At 41.6% G+C, this 16,471-nt stretch overlaps 1 protein-coding gene across 8 annotated transcripts in view; it reads right to left on the bottom strand.

Moving 5' to 3' along the window:
* The window catches only part of POLN (DNA polymerase nu), a 245,440-nt gene that overhangs the window by 80,867 nt on the left and 148,102 nt on the right, over positions 1-16,471 (bottom strand). For all 8 annotated transcript variants that reach the window (XM_056554952.1, XM_056554951.1, XM_056554949.1 and 5 more), the window contains exons 22-23: positions 7,643-7,753; positions 4,245-4,323 (exon numbers count right to left, since the gene is read on the bottom strand). In XM_056554952.1, coding sequence (XP_056410927.1) covers positions 4,245-4,323; positions 7,643-7,753 — 190 coding nt within the window. The remainder of the gene's footprint in view (positions 1-4,244; positions 4,324-7,642; positions 7,754-16,471) is intronic.

The following is a 16,471-nucleotide window of genomic DNA, read 5'->3' on the forward strand; positions in this document are numbered from 1 at the left end:
CAGATGCTGAGGACCATTGACTTATCCAAAGAGTTATTAGATTTAGGATTTTTGCAGAGATCCGTCCGGATTTAGGTGAATATTTAGGTCCGGTGATCTTGCTGAGGTAATAGGGATTGAAGTAACTCACAGTTTTTAGAGATGACCGTTGACGCAAGGCTTAGGCCTGGTTATTGCTGATGACAGCTGTGCAGATCCGTCCTCATCAGCAGCTCACGAGGAAAAAAGAGCTAGTAATGGCCGCCGCTCCCTTATATGGGCAGGGGCAGGGCCGTCCTGGATTGGTCCGTGTCAGCTGTCACTCACCGTTACAAGGCATGGTGGGTGAACACGTCACGGGGACCTCCAAAGGTCCTTAAGCAAAACCATAGAGTTTCTACCTGATCACGTGACCCGCAGGTCCTGCTACGCTCCATACAGGTAAATAACCAGATATATACAGTTTCTATACCTATAGCTATACAAATATCAAATAGAACCACTATATATCTACTGACTAAGTGAGAGGTGACAAGGGGAAGACTAGACAAGAGGGACCCCGACGTCCTAGGGACTCTGGCTATGGGGACCTCTATACAGGAAACGTATAGGATACGGTACCGGGACACCACAATCATATCCACATACATATGGAAATACTGTTTGATAGCAGAGGCTGGTAGACATTTTATCTAACTTTGTGTTAGTCATAAAAATTTATAACACTTCCGTTAGCCCCTTTCCAGCCCAAAGTGGCTGACACCAGAAACAATAGGAGGTAATCCAGGGGTACTCCGCTGGGAAACATTTTTTTTTTTTTAAATCAACTGGTGCCAGAAAGTTAAACAGATTTGTAAATTACTTCTATTTAAAAATCTTAATCCTTCCAGTACTTATCAGCTGCTGTATACTACAGGGGAAGTTCTTTTCTTTTTGAATTTGCTTTCTGTCTGACCACAGTGCTCTCTGCTGACACCTCTGTCCATGTCAGGAACTGTCCAGAGTAGAAGCAAATCCCCATAGCAAACCTATTCTGCTCTGGACAGTTCCTGACATTGACAGAGTTCCTCACATGTCAGCAGAGAGAACTGTGGTCAGATAGAAAGGAAGTTCAAAAAGAAAATAACTTTCTCTGTAGTATACAGTAGCTGATAAGTACTGGAAGGGTTAAGATTTTTAAATAGAAGTAATTTATAAATCTGTTTAACTTTCTGGCACCAGTTGATATAAAAAAAAAATCAACTGGTGTCCCTTTTTAAAACTAGAAGACTCTCCTCCACTTGTCCCAGATTATAAGGGTATGTTCACATTGAGTAATGTGAACAGAATCTCCGCTCTCAGAATTCCTCAAGTGGAGATTCCATCAGGCGGCCCTGCGCCTTCACCATTGACAGCAATGCAGGCCTCGCGGACACAGCTTGTAGACAGAACTTGTTGGTGCACAACAACTGACCACTGAACAGAAGCCTGAAGCCCTAAGGATTAAATGAAGATTTAATTTTTGTGGCTTCAGATATATTTTCCTATGAATAAATTCCTTAATTTATCCGTATAGTAGAACACTCTTGGAGAGGTTCTAAGAATCAGGGATCCACTCCACGTGTAAATGTAGATTTCAAGCATCCATGATTAATCCACTACTCATCATGAAAAGCATCTGGATTGAGGACAGAGAGTACACAGAAGGCTCTCCTGCTGTACCTCACAGCTTTTCCCTTCTTCCCACTTGGCTATAGTGTATAGTATACTGTACTCCTACTAATAAACTGGAGGTGTAACTTAAAAACTCTGGCCCAAAATGCCAAATAAAATCTGTAAGAGGACACCTGCCTGCTAGGTGTTTTCTTACATGGTAGAGAGGGCCTCCTTTGGCACCAGGGTCCTGATATTTCTGCATTAACTAAAAGCAGTACCCATATTGGAGAAGAAGAGAAAGAAGCCGGAGAATATTCATAATGTTCATGGGCCCTGATTGGAAACTAGAGCCGTGCATAGATGGTTTTGTGTTACTTTTGTGCATTTTCTAGGATGCCAATGATGTTGCTGCTCCCCCCCCCCCCCCCCTATTCACTTCTTCACTTTCCAGACGCAAAATCTGCAGCTATTTCCAAAGAGATCGTTTGGGGAAAAAACATTGCTTCTTTGATACTTGTGTGTGCGTATAAACACTAACAGGCATCTGCCACCAAAAAGTGATAATTTTTAGATGTTTTTAAGTTTTAAAAAGCATGAAAAAATCTGCTAGTGCAGTGTGTTTTAACCACTTCTCGCTATGTGACATGGGTAAGTCCTTGCATCGTGTACGTTCCTATAACAGGACATACCCATACGTCACCCAATAGATGCCCTTGTCAATTCTGACCACGGCATCTATTGGACTGATAGTGGGTGGGGGCTCCACCTTTCCCCCATTGGTGACTTCACAATGTGATCGTGCATAACCCCCCTCCCCAGAAGCAAATCTAAAAAAGTCCAGCAGCAGCACAGACCGATGTGGACGTCCACTGCATGGAATGCAGAGAGCATACAGAGAGATAGGTTGCCACTATTACCCCATCAGTGCCCTGGTACGCAACTGCAGGATGCCTTAGGTTTGCATAGCAACCCGGGGGTAAATGACAGTATAGTATGTGATGTTCCGGTACGCGATATGCATCCCACAGTCCTATCAACTTGCAGTGTACCCCTATAATCTGTACAATTGTATATTATGTGTAAAGGACCTTTGATATGGTCACATGGTTGTTAGTCACATGATAATGGTTGTCACATGTTAAAGTCACATGTTTTGTTACCCAGAGAGCACCAGAGGACCAGATGACCTGCAGCTAGTCTATGGGCTCCTTGCTCAGCCCCCCTTTATAAGGAAGGGAGAAGCTGCAACCTGTCTCTTTGATCATTCATTGCTCTTAGATCCTGAGGTCAAGTCCAGTCCAGACGTCTCAGAGCCAGTGTCCAACACATCTGGAGGCCTCAAGCCTAAATTACAGCCACAAGTCAGTAAGTCAAGTCATCTCTGTCCGCTGTCACTATCTCTAGTCAAGTCAAATCTATTATAGTTAGCGTGGTTGTGCTAAAGTCTGTCAAAGTCCCTGCAAGTCCCAGCAAGCTGCGAGGTCCCCTGTGTTACTGGTCACCTCTCTGGGATCCTGGCCTAGCTGTAAAGACTGTACCATCTTTTTACCTCAGTAAAGCTACCGTTAACCCTGACCTGGCCTTAGACTCTTATTTGCCCTGCCTAACTAGGACTAGCGGTGCTACCGTTCAGGTGGTGCTCTGTTAAAACCACGCCCTGGCGTCACGAACACAAAGGGGTTAACAACACTTGCCCCTGGGCTACAACACCTGCCCCATACACCTCACTTCACACCCCATGGCTTCATCACAACTTTGTCAATAATCAAAAGACTGCATGGTCAAGCCCTCTAGTAAGGCTAAGAAAATATAACAATATAAACTATATAAAATAAAAGCTATAAAAAAAATTCAAAATTGTAAAAAGAAAAAAAAACACACAATTTTGTCCTGTTAGGAAATGTAAAAAAAAATACAAAACAATTTTAAAAAGTACACATAATTTGTTATTTATCCTGTACAGGGAAACAAACAGGTAGCCAAAATGTTACCAATGAAAAAGTCAACTCAAAAACATATATATTTTTATTGTCAAAAGAACAAAACAAGTAAAATAAATGACATTTATTTTGTACCACCATTAATCCTGAAAATAGTCAGCAACCTATACTGTGAACCAGTGAGCACTGTGAAAAATATAATTCCCCCTTGCTCTAAAAAAAAAAAAATGTAATAAAATGTTTTCAATATGTTTTCAATAAAATGTTTTCAATATATTATAAGTACCCCACAACAGGCTCTCATGGTTCTCGCCCAGAAGCCAGTGATACCAAAATAAAGCATTAGATATAATGGAGAAACATCTGACTAGAATTCACAGACGTATATTTACTGCTGCTTTTTATATTCAAGGTAAATGATCTTCAACCATAAGAACGTGGGATGTTGGGAATATATTTCTGCCTCAATAAAAACAAATGAATTGCCTTTTTTCTCATTCTGGGTGAAACGTTCTTTTTATATATCTCTTAAATAAAAAATAGTCGTGTTCTCCTAAAACCTCTCTCTCTCCACTGTGTAAATGTCTTACGCTAATTATAGGTACAGATTTCAATAGCTAACCAGAAATAATAAAATTGTAGCTAAAATATGAAGGAAGCTGATTTGCATTTATATGAACATCTACTAACCTCGCTGTTAAGTAGAAAGACGATGTGACTGACGCAGAAATTTTAATCATTGCCAGTTTGCACAAGTCAGCAGCGGATCCTGGAAAAATAAAATTATATCCAACACGACTCAGAGGAATATATTAAAACCAAATGCAGAAATTATTACACACAGAAATACATTTACGTGATCACACCATATTATCCAGTGCCTGCAGGGTTTTTTTTTTTAATATAAGGCAGATTTATTATAAAATAAAAAGTTTTGCTACTTTAAAAAAAAATAATGTTTAAACAATATTTAACACTACTTTCTGTCAGGAAATTAAAACTTTCTTGTTTACATTCAGAGGCTAAAAGCTTATGTAGCTTGAATAGTCCCCTACTATACCTGACACTTCTACTTGTCACACTGAATGTTAGAAACTAGAGATGAGCGAACTTACAGTAAATTCAATCCGTCACGAACTTCTCCGCTCGGCAGTTGATATCTTTTCCTGCATAAATTAGTTCAGTTTTCCGGTGCTCCGGTGGGCTGGAAAAGGTGGACTGTATCCACCTTTCCCAGCCCACCGGAGCACCTGAAGGCTGAACTAATTTACGCAGGAAAAGTCATCAACTGCCGAGCCGAGAAGTTCGTGACGAATCGAATTTACTGTAAGTTCGCTCATCTCTATTAGAAACCACTGGTCCCTTTCACCACAATTTACATATAAAACCCTACATTGTTGTAATGTCCGTAGTCAGGCACTATCGTTTTCAGACTAGGGACCCACAGTGACATCTATTTTACCCTAATAAAGGGAACCTGTGACCACTTTTATGCTGCCCAAATAGCAAGCAGCATAAAGGTGGCTGCAGGCAGCATGATCTTGACATTCTTTGATGTATTTTTATACACAGGGGCGTGTTATGGAAATCATAATATAAAAATGCAGCTGGGACCCGGGTAAGTAGTCATGGAGGGTGGTCCCAGCGGCTGCTCTCCACTCCGCAAGCGTTAAGTGATGCCTCTCTCCCTATCTTGCAGGGGCTCGCTACTATAACTAGTTATCCGGCCCCAGCAGCATTTTTAAACTGTGATGATTCTGAAAGGCCCAAGTGTATCAGAGTTTTTCACTGTATACCAGGATCGTGCTGCATGCAATAGTTTTGGCAGCATAAAACTGGCAACAGGTTCCCCTAAAAATTGAGGCATAACCACAACTCCTGGAAAACTTCAATATTTTCCTATGGAAAATAAAGATACACGTAGCCTTGCCACCATTGACAACATGTGCAAGTTCACTTTTCATAGGGAACCATTGAAGTCCCCTTTGAGCTGCAGTAATCATTAAAAAAAAAATATATATATATATATATATATATATTTACCGTATTTTTCGCCGTATAAGACGCACTTTTTCTTCCCCAAAACTGGGGGGGGAAAGTTGGTGCGTCTTATATGGCGAATACACTTCTATCGCGGCGGTCCCTGCGGCCATCAACGGCCGAGACCCGCGGCTAATACAGGACATCACCGATCGCGGTGATGTCCTGTATTAACCCTTCAGACACGGCCATCAAAGCTGACCGCCACGTCTGAAGGGAAAGTGACACTAACCCGGCTGCACCGGGAGGGACCTTACCTGCCTCCTCGGTGTCTGCTCCGTGCCGGGATTCCCTGCATGGCCGGCGCTCTCCTTCGTCGCCATCACGTCGTCGCGCACGCACGTGAGGATACCGGGCAGCAGAGACGTTCCCGAAGCTAAGGGGACACCCCGGGGACGCGGCGACAGCGATGGAGGGCGACATCCAGGGCAGCGGTGACGGGTCCGGAGCGGCGGGGACACGTGAGTATTACCTCCTATACCAGTGGTCTTCAACCTGCGGACCTTCAGATGTTGCAAAACTACAACTCCTGGCATGCCCGGACAGCCAACGGCTGTCCAAGCATGCCGGGAGTTGTAGTTTTGCAACATCTGGAGGTCCGCTGGTTGAAGATCACTGTGACCTATACTTTACATTGTATTCTAGATTTTCCTCATTTAAAATTGGGTGCGTCTTATATGCCGGAGCGTCCTATAGGGCGAAAAATATGGTATATATATATATATATATATATATATATATATATAAATTTGGTATAGTTGTAATTGTCCTAACCTGAATCAACATGTCAGTTTGACCCCACAGTAAATGACATAAAAAAGAAACCCTAACAAATTAGCAAAATGCATTTTTGTTTTTCAATTTCCCCACACAAATATTTTGTTCAGTTTTGCAGCATATTTTATGGTAAAATGAAGGATGTCATTACAATTGGTTATCATAAGGATCTGTAAGAGATGGAAGAGTTATAGCTATTAAAAGGAAGAAAAATGTCAAAATGAAAATTTCCTGGGTCATAAAAAACTGTGTTTTTACTTATTTGCTATGCTGTACTATCTGATTGACTATCTGTGTTTTCACTGAATAGTCAGATGTGGATGAACTTTCTTTAAAAAATAGTGTGAATATGAGGCTGAGGGGCTGTGAATCCTGTTCAGGGGGTGCGATTCTGAAGCTTCTAATCACATCCCCTTGAGCCCAGCATTCACACCCCATTTTTCAAGATAAAGTGAATGCAGAAAAAAAAAGGATGGATTTTCCTATCTTTACAATTCATTCCTGTTTTCAGCTTCAAAATACCTATTCAAACTAAATCTGTCATCAGGTTTATGCTGCCCAAAGTGCGGGCAGCATAAAACTGTTGCAGGTAGTGCGATGCCAGAACACTATGAATGACTCTGATACGCTCTAATGTTTCAGAGAAATCATAGTTTAAACATGAGCAACTAGTGGTGGGATCGGGTCCTGCGGCCTGCTCCCTACCCCACCAGCACTGAGTGACACATCTCTCCCTACACACATAGGGAGAGACACATCACTCAGAACAGCCAGGTGGAAAGCAGCCACCACCCCCGTGACTGGTTACTGACAGTATTTTTAAAGGGGTACTCCTCAGCTAGGCATCTTACCCCCTATCCCATAGACATGAATGGAGGGGGCGTGGCTTTACGTCACAAGAGGGCATGATGTAACGACCACTGCCACCGGGACCCAGCGTTCGTTCAGAGCGCTGGGTGCTGCACGGAGATTGCAGGGGTCCCAGTGGCAGCACCCCCGTGATCAGACATCTTATCCCCTATCCTTTGGATAGGGGATAAGATGCCTAGTGGCAGAGTACTACTTTAAACTTTGATTACTCTGAAACACCGGCACGTATCAGAGTAAATTATAGAGTGCTCAGAGCGCGATGCATGAACCAATTTTATGCTACCTACGGTTTGGCCAGCATAAAACTTGTTTCCTTTAACAAACCAACAGGTCTTGAACTTGTGACACTGTTTCTGCATCCTTTACTTACTTATGTTTATTGAGTGATCATGGTTATTTACCTTGGATGACAAAGTTGACAGCCTGCCTTTCTGCCTGGGCCCTCAGGACATAGTTCCTTGAATTAATATGAGGGAGAGGCCTTTTGCGTCCCATCAGTGAAATCACATATCCTAGAAAACAGAACATTAATAAAAATTATCTTAAAGAACATAAAAGTAAGCCTCTAATACAAGTGAACCTTGTAAAAAGAGCAGCTTTTATCAGCCACATGCATGTGTTTGTTTCCCGGGCTCCCTGATTTCCTTTAATGCTCCATATAGGGACAATAAATGGGTGTGTGGTGTCCGGTACCGCATCCTATCTGGTACCTTTGTATATAAGTCCCCATAGCCAGAGTCCCTAGGACGTCGGGGTTCTTCTTAACTAGCCCGCCCCTAGTCACCTCTCATTTAGGTATTAGTTATCTAATAATTCTTCAGGATTTGTATATATATATAGGATTGTACAAGTGTATATAAATGTTTAATTACCTAGGCATAGCGTAACAGGACCTGCGGATCACGTGACCGGGTGAACGCTATGGTTTTATGCTTGAGGACCTTTGGAGTTTCCTGTGACGTTTATCTCCCATCACTCCTTGTAACGGTGAGTGACAGTTGATTGGACCAGTAAAAATGGCCCTGCCCATATGAGGGAGCGGCGGCCATTGCTCACTCTCTTTCCTTGTGGGCTGTTGATGGAGAAGGATCTGCGCTGCTGTCATCAGTGAGTTTAGGCCTGAGCCTTGCGGTGACGGCTGATATCTGCTAAATTGTGAGTGTGTCAATCCCTAAACACTCTGCAAGATCACCGGACCTTATCTATCCCCTAAATCCGGACGGATCTTCACAATATTCCCTAATTCAGAGACTTTTATGAGAAGTCAAGGTCCGCAACAACTGTCAGTCATTGCAATAGATAGAGACCGTATTCCTGAGACTGTTACTGTTCATTGGATGTACCGCAAGCATTTAAATAAAGTTATCCAAGTTCAAGTACCTTGTGGACCTTCAGTCATTTTATGCATGCACCTATCGTTACTGGGAAGGGCGGCGATAGGCCGGAGAATTACCTCAGCATACTAGTCCTCAGCCTGGCGTCACGAACTATAGGGTTAACCTTAACCCCTCATCTACCGAAACACCACAACTACCATACACCCCCCAAGGGCTACCAAAGGTGTGCCCAAAAGGGACAGCAATTGACATGACTATTGAAAATCTCATAATAATATAAAGGTGCAATATATGCTTCAGGAATTAAAGTAAAATTATTGTCCTATCGTTCCCAGTCTGCCTAATAAAATACCAAACACTTAAACTCACCTTACCAATACATTCCCTCATAGCGCCGGTATCGGTGTGCCCCATTCGTGGACGATGACTCTACTTTCCCCCGAGCTGCAGAGCATAATGTCTCAGGAGGCAGGGGTTTTGCTGAACTTTCTGTCATTATAGAGAATCTGACAGATAGTTTTCAGACATGTGCCTGTATACTCGATCTGATGCAGTGAGAGTACAAAGATTTTTTTTTTTTAAACTGCACATGGGGGGCAATTTCTCACTGAAGAGTCTTTTGGGGTGAGACTTTCTTGTTTTTCTGATACTGGACAACCCCATTAGGGTTAGTTATTATTATTAGTTAATTATTATGTGGGGAACCAGGAGAGTTGTGGTGTCTGGGGTGTTGCGGTGATGTGAGTGCAGGGTCTGGTGGTATTAATCCTTAGTTGTCGTGACACCAGGGTGAGGTTTCCTTAGTGTTAATGGACCTACCGCCAACCGTCCCGGAAACGGTAGGGAAAATAACGGAATGTCCACAGCAGACTTTATGAATAAACTGAAGAACTTTACATGAAGATTTTATGCAACAGTCTTCAAACATAACAGTCTCTTAAGAGGTAACCGGAATGCAGGTTCCTCACAGGTTTTGCTGGGACTTTCAAGCAATGAGTTTGATGCAGACCACTGTGCTACTAATTATAATATTTTAGCTGGTAGTAGTCACACAGGATTTGATAGATTGAGCTTTGTAACTCACGGTTTAGTGGCTGCAGGTTCTTACAGGCTTTGGCATAGATGAACTGAATTCTGTGCTGAGATATTTGTGCTTGCTTGATAATCCGGAACTCAAGAGAGTGCAGGAACAAGAGATAAGAGAGTGAATTTAGTGGCTACAGCCCTTTATATAATAAGGAGCTGGACTAAGCTCATTGGTCAGCAAACCTGTAAGTCCTGAACCCAGTGAATACATCACATGACCCTGGAAGGTCCTTGAACAATTATACAACCATAATTATCATCACATGACCTGCGAAGGTCCTATACATACCGTATATACTCGAGTATAAGCCGACCCGAGTATAAGCCGAGACCCCTAATTTCAACCCAAAATCCCAGGAAAAGTTATTGACTTGAGTATAAGCCTAGGGTGGGAAATACATCATCCCCCCCCTGTCATCATCCAGACCCGTCATTAACATCATCATCATCACCGCCTGTCATCATCCAGACCCTCATCATCATCACCTGTCATCATCCCCTTGTCATCATCCCACCCCACCCCCCTTTATCATCCCCTTGTCATCATCCCCACCCCCCTTCATCATCCCCTTGTAATCATCCCACCCCCCCCTTCATCATCCCCTTGTAATCATCCCACCCCCCCCCTTCATCATCCCCTTGTCATCATCCCCACCCCCCTTCATCATCCCACACCCCCCCCTTCATCATCCTCTTGTCATCATCCGCCCTCAGTGGTCTTAAACCTGCGGACCTCCAGAGGTTTCAAAACTACAACTCCCAGCAAGCCCGGACAGCCATCGGCTGTCCGGGCTTGCTGGGAGTTGTAGTTTTGAAACCTCCGGAGGTCCACAGGTTGAAGACCACTGCGGCCTTGGACATCATCCAGCCCCCTCTCACCCCCTTTAGTTCTGTACAGTACTCGCCTCCGCTCGGCGCTGGTCCGGTGCTGCAGGGCTGTCCGGTGAGTAGGTCGTCCGGTCGCATAGTGGTTCCGGGCTGCTATCTTCACTGGGGGCGCCTCTTCTCCGCGCTTCGGGCCCGGAATAGAGGCGTTGCCTGGACGATGATGCAGAAGTACGTTGGCAATGAACGTACCTCTGCGTCGTTGTCAAGGCAACGTGACTATTCTGGAGCCGGGCCCGAAGGGCTTAGAAGAGGCCTCCCCGGTGAAGATAGCAGCCCGGAACCACTATCCCACCGGACCACCTCCTCTCCGGACAGTCCTGCAGCACCGGACCAGCGCCGAGCGGAGGCGAGTACTGTACAGAACTAAAGGGGGTGAGAGGGGGCTGGATGATGTCGAAGGCCGCAATGGTCTTCAACCTGCGGACCTCCGGAGGTTTCAAAACTACAACTCTCAGCAAGCCCAGACAGCCGATGGCTGCCTGGGCTTGCTGGGAGTTGTAGTTTTGAAACCTCTGGAGGTCCGCAGGTTGAAGACCACTGCGGGTGGAGAGTTCACTCGAGTATAAGCCGAGGGGGGTGTTTTCAGCACGAAAAATCGTGCTGAAAAACTCGGCTTATACTCGAGTATATACGGTATATATTATCTTTATATATTAAACAATATACAATTTATATGAAGCGACCAGGGGTAAGCCTTGCAGGAGAGTCCTATGGGAATGAAGGGACTCTGGCTGAGGGGACTCTAGACAGGGACAGGACCAGGTCCTGTACTGGGACACCACAATTATAATTATGTAATTTTAATTATTGGAATCTAATACAGAAAAGCCCTGCGTGTGTGTTGGGATCACTTTACAACTGAATCTGTTCTTGGTGTACACAGTAAATGAATATTTCATACACTGGCCATCTGAAAACAACATTGATTTATAAAAATAAACAAGTATCTTGTGGAGATCCTTTTATTGCCTCCTACTTATTATTATTATTATATTCTTACTTATCCCTGTGGTTTTCCCAGAAACCCATTTTGTATTCCACAGCCAACACTTTCTTTGAAACAGCTGTGTATTTTCAAGACGTTTGGTTAAATTTCCCATTTAACTCATTTGATGATTTGTTTTTATTAGAAATTAGGTTAAATTATGATAACATCAGCCTAACAGTATCAACCTACCAAGCCGGAATACATATGTTATCTCCATAGCTAAAGCAAGATTTATAGATTGCATTAAATTGCTGTCATTAAATGGCCTAAAATGCAATTACAGAGAGGACTTATTATAAATCTAATAGAGATCTATAGCAGATAAGGAAAAAAACAAGGTAGAGGAGGACATCCTATTGGGAAACTTAGATTAAATCCATACCTTCTCCACTCACAATTTCTGCCATTATTTATTGTCGGAATGCTGCCTATCAAACATTTCAGACTATTTTCAGAGGCATACACTACCTAAATGCTAAAGGAGTGGTCACCAAATAAAATCCTTTTTTTTTTGTCCAAAGTTGGCTTAAAGGGGTACTCCGGCGAAAAACATCTTAACCCCTATCCGAAGGAAATATTGGAAATATATTTCACTTACAACATTGTGGGCTAAAAATTCTACTTTTTCTGAGTAAGTCATCCCTTCCAGCTATTCATCTGAAATAGGGGTGTGGCATGTACTTCTTCCCAACAGAGAGGGGTTAAGTAAATGAAAACCTCATTGTTTAGTCATTTGGGCACAGTTTGGCACATCTACCCAAAATTCATATTCAAGAATATGAGGGAAAGCGGACTAGAAATTTAACATGGAATGAAAAGAGAAAACATCTGTGTGTACCTCTGTCACGTCAACTGCTTTAATTTAGATGCTACAATTTTAGAAAGAAAGAGACAGAGAGAGCTGAGCCCCTTTTACTACATAAGACATAAATGTATGTCCTGGTGCCCTGGTACTTAACGCACCATGATGTACATTTACGTCCTAAGGGGCATTCCGACTATAAAGCGAGTGAAGGAGTTAAAGTTGCTTCATAAATTGTGGGGGTCCAATAAGTTTATAATGCGGCCGGAGGTCCCTCCGAAGATCTTCTTATATAGTCTGCCCACAGAGGCAGACTATGCAAGTACATCGTTGATATCACAGATTTTTGGTCACATCACATCATAGAAAAAAATGGAATAAAAAGGCATATGTGCGCAGATGTGGTACCGATAAAAACTACAAATCATTGTCCAAAATATAAGCCCTTATACAACCGCGTATATGGAGACAAAAGAAAGATATAGGGGGTCAGAATAGGGCATTTGTTAAGTACAATAATAGAAAAGCATTGAAATATCGGTATCATTTTAATAGTACCGACCTACAGAATAACATGTCCTTTTAACCGTAAAGTGCACTCCATAAAAATGAACCCCCTCAAACATGATCACACCCTATCACGGTGATCATTTTGGTGCATCTTTATGCAGGCTACAACCTTGCACTGTCTAAATATTAGACAGGATTAGTAAAATTGTTCCAGTGTCTCTACAGATTTATTTTAGATAGATTTTTTTGGGAGTCCTGAGAACTGTAATTCTCCTTGCTCTCCAGAATGGAGCTTTACACATTCCCAGCAGAGAGCTATGTGCTCATGGGGGAACATTTATCAATGTTGGTGTGAGGTAGTAGAGATTTTTCCCATGTTTTCTTGGTGTGTTTTTTGGCGCAACCGCTCAAAATTTACCAAAATGGTGCACGGGACTTGATAAATTCAGTAAAATTATAGAAACCAGTGAGCTGCAGAGCTAGGTTTAAAGGGTTTACCCAGGAAAAAACTTATATATATATATATATATAGCAACTGGCTCCAGAAAGTTAAACAGATTAGTAAATTACTTCTATTACAAAATCTTAATCCTTTCAGTACTTATGAGCTGCTGAAGTTGAGTTGTTCTTTTCTGTCTAAGTGGTCTCTGATGACACGAGTCTCGGGAACTGTCCAGAGTAGAAGCAAATCCCCAAACCAAACCTCTCCTACTCTGTGCAGTTCCCGAGACAGACAGAGGTGTCAGCAGAGAGCACTGTTGTCAGACAGAAAAGAACAATTCAACTTCAGCAGCTAGTAATTATTGGAAAGATTAAGATTTTTTAATAGAAATAATTTACAAATCTGTTAACTTTCTGGAGCCAGTTGAGATATGTATATATATATATATATATATATATATATATATATATATATATATATATATATATATATATATATATATATATATATATATATATATATAAATGTTTTTTTCCTGGAATAACCCTTTAAGCTTTGTGCTCTGGCATCTGGCACAGTTGTGAAAAAATATAGGATTTGTAGTGTCAGATGGAGATTAGACCTAATGTGCACTTAGATGGATTAAAACTAATTTAGTCTTTCACTGGGATTTAATGAAAATACAATTATCAATTATGGCACTTAACAATGGACTTCTTCATCCTGTTCTTATGCTGCAAATCTTACTGAAGAAAAATTACATAATTGCAGCTTACCTGAGAAAGTCTTGTCACAAGCATGGTCATACTGTCTAAGAAGCTTACAAGACATTCACTAAGGATGTTCCTGCTCATAACCACTTCATATGTTTTATAAAGGAGTTGGGATATGTCCTATTAAAGTTAATCGTTGGGGCTTACATCCAGAGTTCCTTTGTAAAATCATACACATTCACCTTGGCTCTAAGGCACAGATGAAAACAATGGTGAACCATGAAGACATTTCATGGCTGAGCAGAAGTTGTTTAATTATTTAAAGGAGTACTCCACTGGAAAACAATTAGTACAAGGATTAAGATTTTTAAATAGAAGTAATTTACAAATTTAGAAAAGAACTCCGCCCGGCACCAAAGTATGGGGTAAAAGGCTTGTCTTTATTTATTCCACAGCAGTCTACGATTAAGCCCTGTAAAGGGCGAAACGCGTCAGACATCTTGATCTGTATGTATCCTGCTGTGGAATAAATAAAGACAAGCCTTTTACCCCATACTTTGGTGCCGGACAGAGTTCTTTTCTAGCATAAGGAGTTGCCGGAGGCGGTGCCGGAAGTCCGCTGCACAGGTGTGAGAGGTGTCCAGTACTGGTGAGAGTGGTATCCATATTCTTTTGCCTAATTTACAAATTTGTTTAACTTTCTGGCACCAGTTGATTTAACCCCTTAAGGACTCAGCCCATTTTGGCCTTAAGGACGCAGACAATTAAATTTTTACGTTTTCGTTTTTTCCTCCTCGCCTTCAAAAAATCATAACTATTTTATATTTTCATCCACAGACTAGTATGAGGGCTTGTTTTTTGCGCGACCAGTTATCCGTTGTAATGCCATCACTCACTTTACCATAAAATGTATGGCACAACCAAAAAAAAACTATTTGTGTGGGGAAATTAAAAAGAAAACCGCAATTTTGCTAATTCTGGAAGGTTTTGTTTTCACGCCGTACAATTTACGGTAAAAATGACGTGTTCTTTATTCTTTGGGTCAATGCAATTAAAAAGATACCCATGATAACATACTTTTCTATTAATGTTGCGCTTAAAAAAAATGTGCAAACTTTTTAACCAAATTAGTACGTTTAAAATCCCCCTATTTTGAAGACCTATAACTTTTTCATTTTTACGTATAAGCGGCGGTATGAAGGATAATTTTTTTGCGCCATGATCTGTACATTTTATTGATACCATAATTGCTTATATAGAACTTTTAATCCATTTTTTATAAACATTTTTGGGAATAAAATGTTATAAAAAAGCATCTATTTTGGACTTTTATTTATTTTTACGTTCACGCCGTTCACCGTACGGTATCATTAACATTTTATTTTAATAGCTCAGATATTTACAAGGTGGCCAACTCCATATAAGTTGGCTCAACTTGTAACAGCAGTACACACAGCAATACAGTTGTAACATGAAAACTTGCTTGTAGAACACAGAACACACTTTTCCCCTAAGAACACACTGGTATTGATTCTGTCCCTCTTGATCACACCAACCTGCTTTCTTTCTCTGATATATATGGACTTTTACTAGGCAGTCAGTTTCTCACTACCTTCATTTTCTCCTTCTCACCCTATTAATTTTTCGGTTTTGCTACATGTGGTTTACTAATTCCATGATGTAAGTTCCCTAACAAGTTATAGATGCACTACGATCTTGTATAAATTTACATCCGAACATGTACTTTATAAATAAACACTTTCCTACGTGTAGATGTGGTCCCCATAAGATCAGCTTAGGAGCCATATTATTGAACACAATATAGTAGACAGTGTAAGCATGTCTGTCTTGTGCTATGAGAAGTAATACACCAAAAAGGGGAAGGTAGGATTACTAAATAGCTGCAGGTGAAGTGTTAACAATATCAATATACTCCAAATTTAGGCACTAATACCAAAAATTACAATAAAGTATATAAATCTTTATGAATCCAAAATACAATAGTACATTAAAAAACACATTGTAAATACATCAATTGGCACTTGAAAATAGATCACAACTGGGAGTACACTATTGGGATAGGCAGGGTAACATGATTATTACAAAAAAAGGGGCAGAATCATGCAATGTAAACAAGTAATGGTAGTCAGATCAAATAGCAGTAAAATGCTCAGTGAATATACATACAAGGATAAGACTAAAAACATGAATAGTAATAAATAGGTACCGGCATCCACTATATACATACAAGCAGGGGCGTCGCTAGGGAGGGGCTAATGGGGCTGTACAGTGATGTCCCTGATGCCGTGCAGAGGAGCCGCAGGAGACGCCATTCGTCACAGTCCACAAGACCCGACGCATTACCTGAGCCTGCAGAGTGCGGCCAGGTAAGGAAATATGAAAAATAGAAAAAGCAGCCTGCGGGCACGGGGCCCAGAGCAGGTGCTCCAGGAGCGCCAATGAT

This window comes from Hyla sarda, chromosome 1 (genome assembly GCF_029499605.1).
Source record: "Hyla sarda isolate aHylSar1 chromosome 1, aHylSar1.hap1, whole genome shotgun sequence".
Taxonomy (NCBI): domain Eukaryota; kingdom Metazoa; phylum Chordata; class Amphibia; order Anura; family Hylidae; genus Hyla; species Hyla sarda.